We start from the raw sequence: 20,922 nt of genomic DNA, 5'->3' as shown, positions 1-20,922 counted from the left end.
ATTTAATTCCAGATAAACATTTAAACAGACAGCTTGTAGTATTTAGCTGTCCTTTTTCCTTCTGTTGATTCAGTTGTGTTTCTGTGGCCATTTCAAGGCTTTGCAGCATATTCTACAAGCTTTTTATTATACTGGTTCTACAAGTAGTAATTTGTGTATCATTAGATCTAGGTTTGTAAATTTGGAACAATACAACATGTGTTGACATAATTTTTTATTTTTTTGAATACTGTATTTTTTAAAGTCAAGTACTCCAGTACTTTAGCTCAAGTAAAAATCTGTATGAACTACTTTCGCTTGTATTGGAGCAATGTTTGACCAGGCGGATCTACTCTGACTCAAGTAATGGAGATGCTTACTTTGCCCACCTCTGAATATAGCAACAGTGTACATCCATGCAGTGTGCCGGTAAGTAAAGCCAGAAGCTCATTTGGGCTACTTCAATACAGCAATTCATACTGAGGTCAGGTTGAGGCTCATTTATGGAGTGGGTGAACATTAATAAATCAAATCATTAACAGGTTTGAAACATGACAGTATGCTCAGGTGTTTTCGGTTCATTGACACCTCGCCTGTCCGTACTCCTTTTCAGCCGAACTGAAAAACATCCGAGCTGCTGCCTGTGTAGAGCTGGCAGCCGGAAGCTGTGATCAGCTGATGGAGGAGGAGCTGAGAGAGAGGTGAGCCATCTTCCCCCGGCAGACTGATACACTCCGATAGAGCTTGGGCGAAGAGGGATACGGGATATCATCTGGGGATCCCGGTGTCAGTTGGAGGCAGAGACGACTGTAAAGACGCCAGGACAACCGGTGTCAGTCGGAGAGGGAGATATCTGAAGGACTCATTAGGATTTCTGCACAAGAGCTGACGGAGGGATATACCAGCTTTTAACGTCAGAGACAAGACTCCAATACAAAGAACGGAAAACATTGAGCTAGGAGCGGGGATTAATATCGAAATATAAACCGTATGTAACTAACGAAAATGAAAAAGTCCAGAAGATATATGATATAAATAAGCATGTAGTCCTTAGGTATTTCGCATCAGCAGTAAATGTAAACAAACAGCTATTCAAGCTAGCTGAAGTTAGCCGACTGGGGTTAGCTTTCTACTGCTAGTACATATAGCTAATGTTAGGTAGTGGGACCGGAGCAGACCCAAGGTAAACCGAACCGAAGAAGCCTGGCTTCGAGTTGAAAACCAAATTTAACCTCAATATAGTCGTCTTCGGTGGATGACAGCTGTGTGTGTTATCTCAGTATGCAGTTATTAGCACAATTAGCCTCTCAGCTAACGTAGGCTAAATGTTATTTGCATTAGCTGCCCAGCATAATAACATTACAACTAGCACAGTAAATGTAGAACAAAGAAGACATTTGGCAGTACTACACGCTACGTCCGTTTTTAACTTCAAAACATTTTGTTGTGAGAGAGATTAAACACTTTCAGGACTGGTGTAAATGCAACAATAGATAATCTTAATATCCAGTGCAGTCCAGCTGATTGGCTGAGAAGAGTAGGACGTAGGGATGAAGGAAAACAACTTCATGACTTAAAGATCTAATCGCATCGCTACCCCCGAGCCAGCGTTGTGCTGTCTTCGCCTCTCAGCTGCACAGTTAGAGGGAAATTTCAGTTTTACATGCTGCACTCTCGGTGTGTTTGACAGTAACCGAGCTTAGCTGGTGAGTTTGGCTCGATTGTCCCCTCAGTGGCAGCAGTCGGCAGTAGTACGGCCAAACACAGGAGAGGACCTTCTGTTTAGATTAATAGGCTGTAAAGGGAGCCACAACTCAACTCAGCCCGGCAGCATGGAGTGAGTTGTTAAATCGATCTAAATAGCGAATAGTTTGAATTGAATATAAAACAACCCCTCCTAAAACACAGGAGAAGTTACGTGTGGACACTTGGTAACTGCACCTTTGTTGTGAATATTTTCCTACAGACTACTTAATGGAGACCACCGCCTTGTCAGAGTTTGTATTATGTAGCTGTGTTTGAGGGCCCAGCGGTAAGCCTCTCAGCTGTGTTTTGGTTGCTAGTGGCCTCCCCTCCCCCAGTCTTGAGACTCTTGATTCTCCCCGAGTGGTGGACACTGTTTCGCCGGGTTTCCACTTGAGTTCTTAGACTGAAGAAAGGCCGTGGCCTCAAGTCGCAGTCCTCTGGACTCCGAAGCAGTTAAAAAGTGGATGTAATGGAACTGATGTTTGCCGAGTGGGAGGACGGGGAGAGGTTCTCCTTCGAAGACTCGGACCGGTTCGAGGAAGACTCTCTGTGCTCCTTCATCTCAGAGGCCGAGAGCCTCTGTCAGAACTGGAGGGGATGGAGGAAGCAGTCTGCTGGACCCAACTCCCCTACTGTCAAGATTAAAGGTTGGAGGAAGGACACATGTACTCACACATATACCTCCACTCATTCTGAATACTTTATATTTATATTATTCCATGAATCTTCATAATGAATGTGAATATAATATATCCTATGGTATGGTAATAATATTATCCTATGGTATACAATTAGTTATGGATGATTTGGGGCGATACAGTCGAGAAACTTAGTTGTTAGTTTGGTCCTTTGGTTTGGTAGGTCATTTTAACACTGGCTGTAGCTGATATTATTGCAGCAGTAAAAATAAGTCCTCCGCTCCATGTGGTCCACTGAGCTTGGTCAGTTTATTACTCTGCATATGTTTCAAAGCAGCATATGCATATTAGTCACTGAACTTTTTCAGACATATAAAGATAGTAGTAGAGATCGCTTTTTACAAGTTAGTCAACAAACTACTGCTCCACTCACAATCTGGGAGTATTTAGGGAGAGCACTTCCATTATGTATTTTAATCATCATGGTTTGTAATCTAATGGATGTGTACTGGGAATGTGGAAGTCACTGGCTACTGGTCAATGTGTTTCATGATCAGTCAGAGTCAGTCAGCATACAGTCTGTGTGTGTGTGTGTGTGTGTGTGTGTGTGTGTGTGTGTGTGTGTGTGTGTGTGTGTGTGTGTTATGCTATGCAATGCTCTTCTCTGGGGTTATTCTCGAGAGTCTCCTCCATGTTCTTGTTTACTAAACCTACCAAGAAGCAGAGAGCCCCGTGCTACAGTGCTAGTGAATAACACTAGTTGCTTTTACTCTGCTAACTATCAGAATAAGAGCTCAAACAGTGTACGCTGAAATGCATTTAGTTCTATTTGAAAGGTTGGTTTAAACTCTTCACATTGTTTCCAGAGATGAAAACGTGTTCTGTCAACTCTTCTCTTACTTTCTATGTCTGTCTGTGCTCACCTGTATGATGAACAAAGAGTACTGAAAGCAGTTCTTTAGTAGAAAACACAACAGTATTCCAACAGTGCAAAGTGCTCAAAGCAGATCCATCTTTGTCAGAAGCTTGCTCCTGGTTGTGTGCTGGGTATAGTCTTAGCTAAGACAGAACTGTTCTGCCCATTGACTGTGGAGAATGGAGAATGAAAATATTACACTATAATTTCATTATGCAAGCCAAGTCATTACAAACTCAAACATTGTTCAAATCCACAGAACTTCAGTTTTAATCTGACCAAATATCTCAAAGTTTCCAAAGGTACTAGAAATGTCAGGCTGAGTTTTGGAGAAATAAGACTGAAAGGATGTCAGACAATGCATCGTGTGACCAGACATCTCACAAACATTTAAATTGTGGAAGAATATGGCAGCGTATTCATTCCAGGCAAAGCTGCATATTCGCTGAAAAATTCTCCTGCTTCCCACTTGCTGTGTTCTGGCTGACTAGAACTAGTATGTTGGACAAGAGCTGCAAAAAAATAGTCAATTAATCAATTAGTTGAGCAACAGAAAATTACTTGACAACTATTTTAAAAACGGATTAGTAGTTTTTATAATTTTTCAAATGAAAATGCCAAATAGAACAAAGCCACACCCCTCTGTGTGTGCTGTAATCTCAGCTTCTTTGTTCCTTGTTTTGGTCTGGTCGGGCATGTGTGTTCGTGCATGGCAGCCCCTCTTGTTAAACCATTGGTCCACCCCACGTTTATAAAAACTCAGGCTCCGCCCACAGGTGGTATGACACAGTTCAGTATGCAGCATTCAGGTGAGAGTGACTGTCCAAAATTTCCTCCAATGAGGAAGAAACCACGTTCCTCAGCCAAAAAGGCTCAGACAAAGAAAGAGATCAGACCAGAGCACAGGTGGACTGGACATGAGGACTACTGGTTCAATTCCTGGTCGACCGGTGGGTCGTCCAAACAATCCCTAAAGTTTTAGCAGCTTTAAGCAGCTTTAATGTTGTCACTGGCTCCATCAGTGTCTTTACCGGCTCCATTGGTGTCTATACCAGCTGCGTCAGTGTGGGGTGGGTGCGGAGATTTGTGGCTGAATGGAGGCCAGAGGTGTGGTAGACGAAGCGCTAGTTTTGGTCTGAGATGCTGGTGGTCTGGTATGATATCTAGTGGCAATTAGGAATGTTTACAGAACCCTTAAATTTGCATGATTGAAGTAGCCAGTGATAATTAACAATCCGGCGGGATGTTCTGTTTGCTCTCGCAGTGCTTCCATCGTGTTAGCACTCTGCAGATCCTAAAGCCGACACTTCATGATCGCAAACTCCACCAGGGCAGAACAGCGTTTGGACACAACCTCGAATTGTGAACCTTTGCTGATATAAACACACAGTCCATCACTTAGAGTCTCACTGGATGACTAAGACCTGCTACATACCTTGCATAACTAACTGTGATCAGACCCCCTACTGTCACTGAGCCTGTACTTTTAAAGGTATTTCTATTACCCCATTCACACTTAAAGTGTGATGTGCGTCAAACCTGCATTGGGGGGTCTATCCGAATGAGGTAAGGCCCTTCAGCCAACCCTCCCTCACAGGCTTCCCTCTGACCATTGTTGGATGCAGGTCGAAGGCTGCCAGGCTTGGCTGAACTGACCAGAAATTACTTCAACTCACTGTAAAAAAAGAGAGAGGAAGTGAGTGAAGATGAGGAGAGAGAAAAATTGAAGGCAAGTGAGTAATCAGGGGAGAGGGAGTGTGTTTTGGAGAGATAGAGGAGGTGAAATCTGATGGTTATTTGATTTAGTATTGTGGTTTCTCAGTTTTTGAATTACACTGCACTGAAGTTTCTGCTAACATTGTAAAGCAGGTTAACAGCTTCTTATATGAATAGGTCCAATGAGGGGTTAAAGTGGCAGGCGGGGGAGATCAGTTTTAATAATAATAAGATCCAGTTTAGGTGTAGTGGGGAAAAACGACTCATCTCAAAATAACAAATTGCATGGTCGAAAAAAGCAACTCCATTTGCAGTCACTCCCTTTCTGTAGCTAGCTAGATGCTGACAATAAGAACCACGACCGCAAATTTATTGACCTCTGCAATCATAGGGACCATACCAGAAGCAATCTCCATCCAGACTAACACACCTGAAAACGCATACATACATACATACATACATACATACATACATGAGCATGCACGAGCCGGTGTAAACAGGAAGCAGATTGTCTACTCTGCAATTTAGTAGTCGCACTATGAACGAGGAACAGAAAAGACAGTTGTAGTGGTATAATACATGATTTCATTGAACAGCTGTTAACAAAGACAACAAGGTCAGTGACACTTGTAATTCATTGTCATGTTGTATTCACCACTGGTAGTCGAGGCTGATAAGACCCTGTTACAACCCTGGAGTTTTCAAACCAAAACGTGGCCAGCATTGTTTCCAAAAGTCTCAGTTTTCGGGGCTCGAAGTAGTGTGGATGTAGCCTGTGTCTCCTGTCTGAAGGGGGTAGATGTTGATTTGTTGAAGGTTTGAGGTTTGCCCAAACTGTCGCCTGCAGCTCCTCATCTAACGGCTCACCGTGGCTGCTTCTTGTTTTAACCTTCCTGCAATATTTAAAGCGGACCCACTGACCAAACACTGAGAAAATCTTGCTCTGCACACCAAAGACTTTTCTGTCGAACACTAACCTCTGTGACAGGTACAGTTGTACTTCAGATTTTCTTTTGGTTTCAGATGGCCATGCGGGTACATTTTGTGTATTTTAGAACATAAAAACACTCAGTGAAAAGAAGCACAAGAAAGAAAAATTCAGTTGCTCAGGGCAAGGAAACGAGTGCTGCCTTGGCGAATTGTGTGTGTGTGTGTGTGTTTTAGTTCACATGTATAGTTGACATTGTGATGGGGGAGGGAGAGCTGACTCCTTATCCTACACAGGCAGCAGTAATAAATAGGGATATGACTGTTCTAAGGCATCACAGTCCTCCTACCTTTTCCAAGATTTACCTGAGAATTAAAGTGTAACATTCATCAAGATATGCAGAATATTATGGATGATATCTTATTGGCTTCTTAATGAGGTACAAAGAAAAGAAGACAGAGACAAACATTCATAACATCTAACATGTTATCGCCTTTTCGACCACTTTTCCATAAGGTATTAACATAAGAGCTGTATCTGGATATCTGATCTGGTGCAAATGTACACAGAATGTTTTTCAAACGGAATGCGATTGGCCTGATCACACCTGGATGTGGTCATTAGCCTAGTTAGTACGCCTACTACTAATTAGCTTAGGAACGCCTTTGGTTGTGTGTATGATGACTCATATATCACATGATCATTACTTTCCATGTCCCAGCAGTCCCTCAAGACTATCCTGGATAACATCCCTTGACCTGATAGACCACTGTGTTTCTTGACAGTGGTCTGCCAGCTCCTCCCACATAATTACATTGGATCACACTGTGGGTGGAATAAAGACAATGAAAACACATATTATTTGCAGGTGTGTAAATGTCAAGGCCTGTGACCAGAGTCATTTTCTAGATAACACATTCAGATACTCTTCCCATTAATAAGCTGGTGGAGGGGTGGAAGTTGTGATGGCTAATGTGTTAGGAAAACAGTTGCCTACTTACGCATCCATAAGATACAAGTCAATTTTATATTCCCATGGACCATATTCACACAGCGGCCATTTTCCTCTGACATCACGCTGAGGGTGGGATGACTTGAACACTTTAATGTCTCTGTATAAATTATGTGTGAGATAAATGTGTCGAAAAACTTGTTTATCTTCACTTTCCTTTGACCGTTTATCAATGTGGTCAAAGGAAAGTGAAGATAAACAAGTTTTTCAGATGAATTTGCCAGATGTTGAAGGTAAGACCAGCCCACACTTGAAACACTAAGTTAATGCTAGGCTAGCCAACGTGAAGTTTGCAAAATGTCAATGTTAGCACTACTAAAGCTGTCAGATGACAAATGAATCCACTGGATTGTGCAAACATTAAACATTAACTAATGTTATATAGTTTCATAATCAACCTGCATCAATGATACAATAATATGACAGTGGAGAAAGTGCTGAGAAAGTGCTAAATTAACCAGGTGAAAAGATAGCAAGGCAGCTAATGTTACATTGCAAGCTTGATTACAGCCAATGTGTTTTATTTCCAGGCTGAACTAAATGTGTCAGAGATCTGCGTTGATATTTCAGAATTAATTTATTTCTTTCCTGTTTTATCATGTAGCACTATCAAACGGTAATGTTAGCTAAGAAGTGGTTGAATGCTAACGTTAGCTGTTGTCTAATGGTCGCTAATGGGTTGTCTTACCTTGAAATATGGGTCGATGTCCCTTCAGATTTTCATTATCCGTTGTGTTTTCTGTTGCTCATGGATCGCGGACAGAGGTTAAATAAAAAAGATTTGTCAGAGTCTCTAACTTTGTTACTTGCAACCTGGAGCACAGCAGTACCACATTATCCTTTCGGTGACAGCATTTGAGCGTCGACGTCAGAGTAAAAAGGCTGCCATGTGAATAAGGTCTATTGGGGACTGGTGTTTGTGTCCAAGTCCAATATTCACTTTCTTTTTAGCTCTGGTTTGGTCTCCACCAACTCCTGAGAAAGATGTCTGCCTCTTTAGTTGTTGAATGTTCCACTATGTTCACCAGCTGGTCTGTCACTTTGTCAGCTTGGTACTGGGCAGGTAGTGTGCAGTGGCCTTTTCAGACTAAAAGCTGCCGACTGCTGCTTCTGGAAACGATGATGACAGTACAGACACAATCAAACCTCCTCAGTTCAGTAGCTGTAGAGTTGATTATAAGTCTCTGCAGGTTTGTCACTACAAATGAGCGCTTTCACATGTCTTCATTTGATTCAGTATTTCTAACAATATTGATTAGTTAAGCCTTGTGAAATGTGCCTGTGGTTAGGCAGTGCCACATTAAAATAATGACTAATCTCTCTCTGATTGCTTTCATTGAGGTTTTACATGCAATTGCTGTAATAGTTCAAAGGTGTTTCGACAGGCTGAAGTGATTTTCCCAGAGTTAACATGAATTTTTTTGATACTTGGGTTAATGTTCAGAGTGATGTGTGGTAGCTGACAGGCTAATGTGGGTAGATTGAGATGGGCATTTAAAGTGGAGCAGTCTGTTTATAAAGTGACTAGTCTTCTGTAGCAAATAGGCCTGAAAATACACCTTCTCAACAGCAGAGAAGAAAAGAGATCAGGAGAGAATAGCTCTACCACATGCAATGTTTTTAAATGTCACGAAGAAAAAGGAGCATATCCACTAGTTCAGGGACAGGTGTGAGCAGAGCCTGTTGACCATCTGCAGCAGCAGCTGCAAAAACACGTGGGGGAGGGAAACAAGTATGGTATGGGCAGGTATATACACCATGAAATCAGGTGAAACACATGGTATATGAAAGGAATGGCTCTCTTACACAACTGAAACTAAAGCTGTACAACTTCTATGGAGGGTCAAAGATGGACCTTAAACTGGCTCTCCAAAATCAATGGATGTTTAAAGTGAGCAAAATTGTGTAATGATTTTTATATTCAGTTTTTTGATATGATGATTCATATGAAAAAGGCTATCACATAACCTTTGTAAATTAGCATGTGAATGCAGGTTTTTTTAAACACAGGAAAACTAGTTAAACTAAGTGTGCCTTTCTGTTCAGACTGAGTGAGCTGCTAGCTGCTCTGCAGAATGGTAAAATGGATCCACTGCATCTCGTCCCCGTCTTAGTGGGCCTGCACGGCAGCTAGCTGCTAGTTAGCATGGCTGGGAATATTAGCATAGCCATGCCGTGCTGTGTTTAGCCCATACACTGTATAAAAGAAAGGAGTTTTTTATCTAACAGCACTGTGCTGGTCAGGTGATGGGTCTGTTTAGTGTGTTCACCTGGGTGTCATGTTTCCAGCTCTGCCGATCGGAGCTGGATCCGTATGCATGGTTTTTGTGTGTACACATCATTTATACATCTGGCCCCTGATTTCCTTGAGCCATCATTGGGCAAGAGACGGGGTACACCCTGGTCACAGCCACAGGGTGACATATCGGCAAATAAACATTCACGCTCACATGTACACCTGTAGGCGCCTCTGTGGAGGCAGAAACCAAAGCACCTGTAGAAAACCCACACAGACACACAGGGAGAACATGCGAACACACACCAGCAGCAGGTTGGAACCCAGACCCTTCACTGTAGCACCATGCTGCTCTGCCCAAGAAAGGACTTGCGGTACAAAAGTAGTGTTAATTAAAAAAAAAAAAACACTTTATAGAACAAATTATAAAATTATTACAAGGCTGTGCTGCACAGAAGATTGAAAAAATATCAGACACATTTGTCACAGAAGCTTATTTTGTGACTAAATTCTCCCATTGAAAAGAGTGGGTTAACTCCATTTCCTCCCACCAGGACAGAGGCTGTTCAGAGCAGCATGAGTGTGTGTTTGAAATGGAGGGGAAACCTTTACCGGTGAGAGGAGGGAAACAAAGGCTGCATGGTGCAACCAGCATGACTGTTACACCGATCCTATGAGCCACATGTGGCAGTAACTGTTAATGGTAGCTTCACAACAGAAGTATATATCCCTGCTTTATTCATTTACTTCATTGACAGACCAAAATATAGATAGATCAATAAATAATTCATCAAGCGAGGAGTCCTTTGTAGATGTGTTTGGTGTTTGTGTACCAGCCGAGTGGTCAAAATAAACCCACACGCCACTTGAACAGAGCAGAGGATCCACTGTGTGCAAGAGCAGAGGCAGCTTTTAAATAGTGAGCAGAAAACGTCCCATCAAGCGCACCACAGGTGTTTGTCAGTGTACGAATGGAGTGCACCCTCTGGAGAGAAATGGACAGGGGAGGAAGGCAGTGAGAGAGTTAGTGATCCAGTGAAAAGAGTGAATGAGTCCTCACTCAGCTCTTCGCTGGGCCAGCTACAAAGGAACAGCTGTTGTAGTGGTGTCTTCTCTGTGCTGGGAGCTGATTGGTGGACAGCTGGCTGCCATTCACTCCCAACAGCCAATCACAGGCCGGCTACATGAACTCTGTTACTACCCAGCCACCCCTCTCTCTTCAGGATTGAGCTCTTTACTGTTAGACAGTCCGGCTGTCCCAGTTTCTTATTCTAAACTAACATTGTAATAAACACAACAGACAAATGATGTCAACACACTCTTCTTCTGTTTTAAATGGCCACTTTTGCAGGAATTTGCAGGAAGATTTAGTAGTTTACGTTTCATCCTAGAGCTGTTTCACTAAGGGAAATCATTGCAGTATTGGTTGGTAAAAGAGTCAATAGAAAGGAAGTTAAAAAATGAGTATTAGTGATAGTAATATTAGTTACAGCAGAAGTAACAATAGTCAGTGATAATGCAGCATAATAAAAAAAGACAATTTTACATAAAGGTTAATGTTTTATTTCTTTATAATAACAATCAGCAGTACAGGGATTACTGTACATTATGTTGAGGCTTAAACATTTGCAGCACAAATATAGATGCGATGCTGCTCTGAGGTAAAAACACTCCTAACGTGGGGTTCCAGGGGTTTATTTTCATCATCAATTCATGAGCAGATTATTTTCTCAATTCATTGTTTAATTGATTAATCAACTGCAAATGGTAAAAACAAGTAAAAACACCTTAAATCAAATTCATAAGTGTGTGCAAACTCGAACTGAGATGTGATTGAAAGCTCCAGAGAAGGTTATTAAGTAGACTTTAAGTTAAGATTTTAATTATGACATAAAACAGAGAAAAACAGCTACTCCTCACAGATTTAAATGATTCATTGATTATCAATTAATCATCAATTAAGGCAAGGCATGTTTTCTTATATAGCACCACTCAGACACAAGGCAATTCAAAGTGCTTTACAGGGGCTTGGACATACATTAAAATGACAGAAAAATTTAAATTTAAAAACAAATAGGAATATTTAAAAACATTTGAATACATACGATCAGGTCAAATGCACAAGATTAAAAGATGTGATTTATGGGAGAGTTGCAGCAAACAGATGTTTTAAGTCCTGATTTAAATGCGCTGAGTTTGAGCAGATCTCAGGTGTTCAGGAAGCTTGTTCCACAGGTGAGGAGCAGAGAAACTCAAAGCTGCTTCACCTGGCTTTGTTCTGTCAATCAACTAATCAATCAATTGACTAATGATGATGCAGCTGTAGTAAGATGTATGTAATTTTAATGATAAAAGTTGTTTAATTTAACTATGGAAAAAACAAAGGATGAGGTTAAACTTTCTAATGAGTTCAGCAGAAAGTTAAAAACATATACATGTAAATTTCAAGATGGCCGCCATTTCTGTCACAGGAAACATATTTTACCACAGAATTTTACCCACAGGACAGATTTCAATGATTTGGTAATGTAATCCTGTTCTAGACTACGAGGATGTCAAATTCACAATTTTTCTAAATAGTGAAACTGGGATTACTAGTCTGTAGACTATTGTAAGAAGGCAAGTGAACAAGTTTCAGTTAGTTCTACATGATTTAGCTAAAGAGAAGTATGTAACCTTGAATGATAGAGACCCAAGAATCAGCTCATGAAGTTCATTGAATATAATAACTTCTGTCCTGTAACTGGACTTCATATGTATGTGAATATATATATATATATATATATATATATATATTTGGTGAGACAAGACAAAAACAAGGAGCATAATATAAAATAACATAACATGATATACAGCTTTTGTTATTGCTATAATATTTTGACTTATTGGCAGTTATTGGGAGGTATAGAGAAAATGGAAGAAGAAAAAGGGAAAAAAAACAGGCATATTTTCTTCTTTTTTTTCTTTTCTTTCCCTCTCCCCTCACCTTCATGGGGTCTAGGTGAAAACTAGAAGCAGGACTTGACCCACTGTAGGGCTGTGTCCAACCCAGCTTTCCACTCTGTGTAGTAGTTATGTATAGTCAACCATGTCAGAGTCATCACTCAGATTGAGTAGGATCAGCACTGACATGATTCAGATCTCAGTTCTGCTTGGACACACTCACATTAACACAACAATTTTGATGTTCACACTGGGTAGAATATGTTGCTGTGCTACACTATTGTCACAATGCAGGTTTCTGCATTAGCTAAGTCTACAACATAGAGGGCATTGTAAAAGCTAGCTGTCTCTGTCATGAGAGAAATGACAAAATGAGTGGAGCCTGTTTTTGTTTTTTGTTTTTCACCTAAAATACCTGGTTTTAAACTTGTGTGTACTTTTTGTCACAGTAAAGCTTAGCTCACTGATTACACGCATATAACATATGAGTGATGCTCGTATTCTTGCCTTGATGGGTTTCCCATGGCCTGTAACCATCAACCCCCTGATCCTTTACACCAGTGATGGCATCATATGAACGGAGTGCTTTCCTCCATATATGGTAAACAGCAGCACAAGTAGTGGCTTGGAAATGTGGTCTGTAATCTGAGACCCATCACTTTTTCTTCTCTCAGTGGCAGACCACTGTGTGCTCAATAAGACTCCTGTCATTGTGCTTATGCTGCCCTTTTTTCAGTAGACAGACAGACACACACACACACACACACACACACACACACACTGTTTGAGTTCAGTTCTTCATTGGTCTCAGTTTATGTATCATCATTTTATACCTTCACAAAACTACAAGTCCCACCCCCACCCCCCTCACTCACACACACACACACACACACACACACACACACACACACACACACACACACTCAGGCTGCTAGGTTCATTACATCAAAAAAACAACAACACATACCTGTTTATTTGCATATAAAGCAGGAAGTGAGACCCGATCACAAGGGGTCAGTCAAGAGGCATTTTAAATCCAGGTGTGAAATGATGAACTGAGAACTGACCACTTGTGATTGGATCACAAACGCATGTTATTGCAGGTCTGAACAGAGCAGCAGAGGTCACACTCTCTGCCTTAAGAAACACATTTTCTCCTGTGATGATGATGATGATACAGATACACCACGTGATGAGAGCTGATGTATATCCACTCACGTATTAGACATATTGATACACAGGCCTGAGATCCAATACAAAGGGACCATGCAAAACCAGTTAGTTGAAATATAGTATGGACTTGACATTAAAGACCTCCAGTTCTTTTTTGTACAGGGTGACATCCTTGCTGGTAACTTGGTTACAGGTGCATCAGAGCAAACCTCTGATCTGGCAGTGGTACTTCCAGTTTTAAACAATGTGACACTAGAGTGAAGGAGCATAAATGCAAATGGTACCTGAAGTATCTCCTCTGCCGTCCTGCTCACTTAGCTGATCTTCCTCTCTTCTCTGGTCTTCCTCAGATGGTCAGGTGATTCCACTGGTGGAGTTGTCAGCAAAGCAGGTTGCGTTCCACATCCCATTTGAGGTGGTGGAGAAAGTCTACCCCCCTGTCCCAGAACAGCTCCAACTTCGCATCGCCTACTGGAGCTTCCCCGAAAATGAGGAAGACATCAGGTTAGATCACAAATAAATAATGTCTTTTCTTCACCTCTGTTTAGAGATCTGCTGACGGCATCTTGTAAACTATGACGGCTGAAGAAACAAGTACAATTTTCTGATCCCCTGTCAGCTGTGTTTTTCCAACTTAATAACAAAAGAGAGATTTAAAATATTCCTAATGAATGTTCATTGTTATTTTTAAAAAAGTTTGTCTCCTGTAAAAATGTGTGTAAGAAAACTGAGTTCCTGTCGTAATTATAATAATTCACAGCTAATTTTCTGAAAGTTACCTCTTACATGGGGCAGGTGAAGGTGAATAATTGTATAAATGACTGTTGGTTACATTCAAGCTGTTGCCAAACAAGTTCACACCTTGCTGATTGAGCCTCTCAGCACCAGGTAAATCTCTCTGTATTTTGCAGTATATAAGTTGTAAATCTGGTATCTGTGGTGACGTTTCTGCGTTGGCAAACTGCAGGTGACACATTTTACGTTAACCAGCAATGATTGCTCTGCCAGAGTTAGAGAAGGGAGCAACTGTAGCAACAGAGACAGAGTAGGCTTCAGCAACTAGGAGTATGTTGGAAACACCTAAGGAGAAGAAGGAAAGAGAAGTTAGTGATGCTCCAGATAAATTAAAAAAAAAAAAGAATCTCAGTGTTCAGTGATCAGTGAGGACAAACATGGATTAGCATTGGTGTGGGTTTTCCTCATTGGAGAGCACTGTTTGTGTAATTACTCTGATTGCCAGACGGAGGAGACAAAAATCCCACACTGCAGGTCCAAAGTACTGGCCCAAAGGGACCAGCTTCCTGGGTTTGTTTCTGGACAGATGTACTCTCTGAAAGTGTTTTCGTCCTACCTAGAAGAAATGCCTGCCTTCTGGAACATTTCTGTTTCCTAAACATTTCAGTGGTAATGGAGGCGGTCTATACCCGAGTGAGTCTAATCTTCACTTCACATCTTTTCCTCTTGTTTCTCTCACCTGTCTGTCCACCTGTCTCTGTCCTCCACCTGCCTCAGGTTATATTCCTGCCTGGCTAATGGGAGTCCAGACGAATTCCAACGTGGAGAGCAGCTCTACAGGATCAGAGCCGTCAAAGACCCCCTGCAGATTGGTGGGTGGAGTTGTCACCCTCACCATGAAGAGGCTCATTGAGACACTTATCACTGCTATTGTAAACTGTAACTTTATGCAGTTTAATTTGATCATAAAGGCATAACTATACCTAGGCATATAATGATGACGTTTACAGTTTGAGTAAATTGTGTGATTCAGTGTGATGAAATTGAGTGAGTTGAATAAAATACAGCACAGAACTGAGACAGTGTTTTTGTTTGGTTTTTGTTTAGGCTTCCATCTCAGTGCTACGGTGGTCACCAGTCAGGCTGGTCAGTCTAAAGGAGCCTACAATGTGGCGGTCATGTTTGATCGCTGCCGCATCACTTCCTGTAGCTGCACCTGCGGGGCTGGGGCCAAATGGTGCGCCCACGTGGTGGCACTCTGCCTCTTCAGGATCCACAATGTGAGTTTCTGTCAACACAAATGAATTCTGTCCAACAGTGTCACATTTTCATCAAGTGAGCTTATCAAGAGAAACCATACCCCTCTGGCTGACCTGAGCCTGAGATACAGTGAGTATGATGGTGGGTGTTATGAGTGGGGAGTCTTCTGTAGACTTCGCTTATCGTAAGATTTTGGGAGTGCTTCATAGTTTACTTGTTAATTGTTAATTTAGTGTTGGTGCTCATTACAATGTGTGTGTGTGTGTGTGTGTGTGTGTGTGTGTGTGTGTGTGTGTCTGTGTCTGTGTCTGTGTGTGTGTCTGTGTCTGTGTCTGTGTCTGTGTGTGTCTGTGTGTGTGTCTGTGTGTAGGCCTCAGCAGTGTGTCTGAGGGCTCCAGTCTCTGAGTCTTTGTCCAGGCTGCAGAGGGACCAGCTCCAAAAGTTCGCCCAGTACCTCATCAGTGAGCTGCCTCAGCAGGTAAAACCCTGAACCAGCTGTTCTCTCTATATAAACCAAACCACTGATGACAATGCGAGTATGTATTTATATGATATACATGTCATGTATCTGACAAAGCAAGTAGGGTGTTAATTCAGCTTTGTATTTCAGATCCTGCCCACAGCTCAGCGGCTGCTAGACGAGCTGCTCTCCTCTCAGTCTACTGCCATCAACACTGTTTGTGGAGCTCCAGGTACAGTAGCAATAATGAACACATACACTATACACAGACATAGTTAGATCTTCAGCGTATGCGAGGACAACCTAACGTATTCTGTCACTGTGTGTTTGTTGCTGTCATGATGCACACTGTCTGACACTACAACCACAGTGGATCAGGTTCAGTCTACATTATTACATATTTCTGCAGCTAGATGGCAGTGACATTTCCTGAATGCTGTCCCCAAGTGTGTTTACTCCAGTGTTGTGTCCATTGAGAGAGGGATCTTATTGTTGGGCAAACTGCTCAGTTTGTTCATCTGTTGTGAAACAGGACGAGGAAAGTCCTTGGATAAAAAATGGAAAATTAAATGAACAATTGCTCGACTTAATCACACAGGACAGATTTTTGCTTTGTTGCGAAAAAGCATACATTTACCAGTGTGTGTGTGTGTGTGTGTGTGTGTGTGTTTGTGTGTGTGTGTGTGTGTGTAGACCCAACAGCAGGCCCCTCAGCGTCTGACCAGAGCACCTGGTATTTGGATGAGTCGACCCTCAGCGACAACATCAAAAAGACTCTGCACAAGTTCTGTGGGCCCTCACCTGTCGTCTTCAGGTATGTGTCTCACGTAATAAACACATTACTCAAAAGAACTATTATTCAGACCTATTAGTGCAGCAGATAACTGCATATTCCAGGGAAATCTTTCAAATGTGGATACAAATGCTAAACTTGGCACAAATCCTCCCTTTAACTCTTTTGATAAAACACATTAGCCACTCAAAAATTCACGATGGCTGCCATTTCTGGCAAGTAAATGTTATTTTTTGCAGTAAGTTCATCCATTATTTTCTCATATGATTAATCTAGGTGTCAAATCCAACATTTAAAAAGTCTGTGGTAAAATATGTGTTTCTTATGCCAGAAATGGCGGCCAAGTGGCTAATGAGATTTTTTTCAAGTGCATGGCCCCAGAGGGATAAACATACCAATTTTGGTGCTTGTATCCACATTTGAAAGATTATTGTAGTTATCTGCTGCGCTAATACTCAAACACTCCTCTAACCCCTTTCACACATTCACTTCACTTCACATTCAAATATGGAGCCAGTTTTACATGTCAGCCTTCTGTTTGAAGTAGACCCAGAGTAAAAACGTGTCGACACAGGAAGTGTTTCAGCTGTGTTTTTCAGTTGTTTATAGTGAGCGTGTGTCTGAATGAAGCCTGTGTAGACAGGTGGAGCGCTGAAACTGCTGCTGTCTCTGCTGACATTAATTGGACCATGTAATGTTTCCATAACACTTCCCGGAATCTGAATTGAATGCAGTCACACTGAATGATGGCTAAAGGAAGTATTGTCCAGGGCTCCCTGGTGGCTCACCTGATCGAGCACATACCATGTAGGCTCAGTCCTTACTGCGGGGCCCTTTGCTGCATGTCATCTCCTCTCTCTCCCCTATATTTCCTGTCTATCTCTCACTGTCCCTAACCCGTTAAGGCAGAAGTGCCCAAAAAATAATAAAAAAAAAAAAGTGTGTAATAAGCATTGTATCCAAACGTCTGTGCCATAGAGCTCCAGTGTTTTCCAGAAACTATTAGAAATACAGAAAATAGCTGTACCCTGATACTGAATGACACACTCACTCTTTCTTCCTGATTGATTCATCACAGTGTTACTTCTGTAAAAACAGTGTTTTGTGTGTCTTTCACTCACAGTGATGTAAACTCCATGTACCTATCATCCACGGAGCCGCCGGCCGCCGCTGAGTGGGCATGTCTGCTGAGACCCCTGAGGGGCCGAGAGCCAGAAGGCATCTGGAACCTTCTGTCCATCGTCAGGGAGATGTTCAAGAGACGGGACAGCAACGCTGCTCCTCTGCTCGAGATCCTCACTGAGCAATGTCTCACCTACGAACAGGTACAAACTCAACACGACACGAGCTGTAGCTGCTGAAAGTAAACACACACTTATCATCATTATTATTATTATTGTTGTCGTTGTTGTTGTTGTTATTATAATTGTTGTTATTATTATTATATAGCATCACATAACCAATGCCATAAATGCTAGAAAAGCTGTGCCAGTTGAAATAGAAACGTCAAAAATAATTCTCAATTCTCAATGATTTATAGTTTATAGGTTACAGGTCTGTACAGCACAGCGTCTGGTGACCTTGGATGTATACTGTATATTTTTTGACACACACACACGCATGCATACACACACATACTCACACACACGCCTCACTGAGTTGTCTGGCTGCTTGTGTTCAGATCATCAGTTGGTGGTACAGTGTTCGGACGTCAGCATCCCACAGCAGCGCCAGTGGCCACACCGGGCGCAGCAACGGCCAGTCGGAGGTGGCGGCTCACGCCTGTGCCAGCATGTGTGATGAGATGGTGGTGCTCTGGAGACTGGCAGTGCTTGACCCCACGATGAGTCCGTGCAGGTCAGACCACTTGACCACTGACACTAGGCTACACACTGCTTGTGGAGTTTTTATTTGGTCATGGAATATGATAAATCCCATGCAAACGTTTTGTTTATCAATTCATGATTCCATCAGTGACACAGGTAAGATGGTAGTAAATATTAAGTAGAGACTCAAGTGATAAATAAAGGTTTGTTCTCTCCCAGGCGTCTGGAACTGGCAGGTCAGCTGAAGCAGTGGCACCTCAAGGTTATTGAGATCGTGAAGCGGGGGCAACATCGCAAGTCCCTGGACAAACTGTTCCAGGGCTTCAAGCCAGCTGTGGAGTCCTGCTACTTTAACTGGGAGGTGGCCTACCCACTGGACGGCATCACCTACTGCAGTGCTGATAAGAAGAGTGCCACGTTTTGCTGGTCCAGAGCAGTGCAACATCAGAGAGGGGTCAAAGCTGCTGCAGGAGGGGGTGGAGAACCTCCTGAACCAGGGGGAGGGGGGAGAGCTGACGGTGGAGCTGGGGGAGATTATAAAGGAAGAGGAAGTGGATTGTCTCAACAGGAAGTGGCAGTGCGACCCAAGGAGACCATTCTGACCAAGAGGAAAGGTCTGTCAGTGAGCGGAGGGGGAGGGATGCTGGTCCGTCTGGGGGGCAGCGTCTCTCTCGCCCTGGAAGATGGAGGAGGGAAGTGCATGTACAAAGGGCCAGGCTCCTCCTCTGGAGGGAAGCTGAAGCTGACACAGGGAGGTGGGAAGGGGGCCTCTGTAGGAGGTCCTGGAGGGGGTGCAGGGTTAGCAGGTGGTAAGCATGCCAGTGCCAAGCGGAGAACCAGCAGTGAGGACAGCTCCCTGGAGCCCGACCTGGCTGAGCTCAGCCTGGATGACGGCTGCAGTCTGGCTCTTGGGGCTGAGGCCAGCAACACGTTTGAGTTTCTCCCCCCGCCACCAGAGATGCTGCCCTCCCCGAGCCCACTGCTCAGAGACTCACGCAAGTACAGCAGCAGCAGTGGAGGCAAGATGTTTGAAGCCAAGCGTGTCAGCCATAGCTCTGCCCCACTTCCTGCTGCAGAGCCTGCTCCACCCTGCTTCCCTGCCAAAGAGACAGTGGTGGTGGTTATGGACATGCCCAACGCTGCAGAAAAGGAAGCAGAGCTGGAGGTGGAGTCCGTCCAGAACAGAGATGAAGATGTAGACTCAGCTGGCAGTAACCAGCCCTCCACCTCCACCACTACAGCAAGATCAGGCACCACTCAAACATCTGCCAAGGCACCGAGGGGTCGCAGAGAGACGGCAGCTGGTGGAGCAACAGCAGCAGCAGCAGCAGCAGCAGCAGGAGGCGTGGCTGCAGCTCCAAGTGGATCAGCTAACCAAGGAGCAGAGGCAGCAGGTGGAGCTGCAGGAGGAGAAGCTGTGGGCGAGGACGACTATCAGGCATACTACCTGAGTGCTGCCTCAGAGGAGGGAGCAGAAAGACAGTTGACTGACAATCACCAGGAGGAGGAGCCAGACATCTTTGCAGGGATCAAACCGCTGGAGCAGGAGGGGCGCATGGAGGTAAGCAAGAAGACCCAATGGTGTGCTGGTTAAACTGTTCACAGCTGGGCCTTTACAGGTATGGATGTTATGATACAAATACCCACCCACCTTCCCATCATATTAACCACACAAATCACAGCCTCACACAATGTGAGCAAAAAAGTAATTACCAAAAGAAGAAATCTAAATTTAATTGATCTTACTGTTGTGACATTACAACCTAAAGTGGTGTTCTCCTTTGGGCATGAAGCACTGACTGACAGTGTCAGTACTGTCATATGATTGGTGCAATATCTGTGTGGGTAGGCACTAAAAATAGGTCAACGTTAGCCGTCATGCTGCCATCGCTTCATGATTGTGCACAAATCACAGAGTAGCATACAGACTGCTGAGGCTCTGGTCACTTGCCACCACCACATCTGGACCCCTGAAGTTTAGCAGTTTACAGGCTACCACATCTGACTGACATGTGCCAAAAGCCCACACATAAAAATTAACAAGAGTGCAGGGATCTTTGTGGGTCAAAACCCAACACACTGTCAGTGGGATGGCAGTTTAGATTTGGATTGTTGTGTTCTGCTGCCTTCATTTTCTCTTCCAAATAAGTGGTTTAGATAATTGAGTTAAACTCCATCAGTTTAAAATCAGATTGCATGTTGCTTGCTCTTAGTTCTATCAGTGTGCATCTGAAATCGAACTAACATTGAATATGTTCATTCCAAATTCCTGGTGGTTCACCCTGATGAATTCTTACATTTTATGGTCCAGGTCAATGAGTTGACCAAAACATTGCCCAAATATGTTGGTTTATTCTCTAAACTGAGGCATTTTTTACCACTTGAAGCACCTCAAACCTTGCTAGTCCGTATTTGAGCCTCATATAAACTTTTCCTAGTTATCAGGAGAAACTACAGATTCTACAGAAAAAAGTCATTTATCATGGGCAACAGTAAACGCTCCCACTGACCCTCTTTTCCATTGTTAGTTTTTTGAAGCTTACTGAATGTAATATCTTTGA

At 42.9% G+C, this 20,922-nt stretch overlaps 1 protein-coding gene across 5 annotated transcripts in view; it reads left to right on the top strand.

Moving 5' to 3' along the window:
• The first annotated feature begins 687 nt into the window (after positions 1-687).
• The window catches only part of zswim8 (zinc finger, SWIM-type containing 8), a 33,871-nt gene continuing 13,636 nt past the window's right edge, over positions 688-20,922 (top strand). For 4 of the 5 annotated variants that reach the window (XM_087179146.1, XM_087179145.1, XM_023425733.2 and 1 more), the window contains exons 1-10: positions 688-2,372; positions 13,638-13,791; positions 14,800-14,894; positions 15,130-15,302; positions 15,653-15,760; positions 15,893-15,974; positions 16,436-16,556; positions 17,659-17,860; positions 18,217-18,392; positions 18,581-19,922. In XM_087179146.1, coding sequence (XP_087035272.1) covers positions 2,195-2,372; positions 13,638-13,791; positions 14,800-14,894; positions 15,130-15,302; positions 15,653-15,760; positions 15,893-15,974; positions 16,436-16,556; positions 17,659-17,860; positions 18,217-18,392; positions 18,581-19,922 — 2,631 coding nt within the window. In that variant the 5' untranslated portion in view covers positions 688-2,194. The remainder of the gene's footprint in view (positions 2,373-13,637; positions 13,792-14,799; positions 14,895-15,129; positions 15,303-15,652; positions 15,761-15,892; positions 15,975-16,435; positions 16,557-17,658; positions 17,861-18,216; positions 18,393-18,580; positions 19,923-20,922) is intronic. The other variant, XM_023425735.2, reaches the window with a different exon arrangement.

The sequence above is a fragment of the Seriola lalandi genome, unplaced genomic scaffold (genome assembly GCF_002814215.2).
Source record: "Seriola lalandi dorsalis isolate HSWRI2012SDOR001 ecotype SW California unplaced genomic scaffold, Sedor1 jcf7180002054795, whole genome shotgun sequence".
Classification (NCBI taxonomy): domain Eukaryota; kingdom Metazoa; phylum Chordata; class Actinopteri; order Carangiformes; family Carangidae; genus Seriola; species Seriola lalandi.
This window is presented reverse-complemented; position numbering and strand designations above follow the sequence as displayed.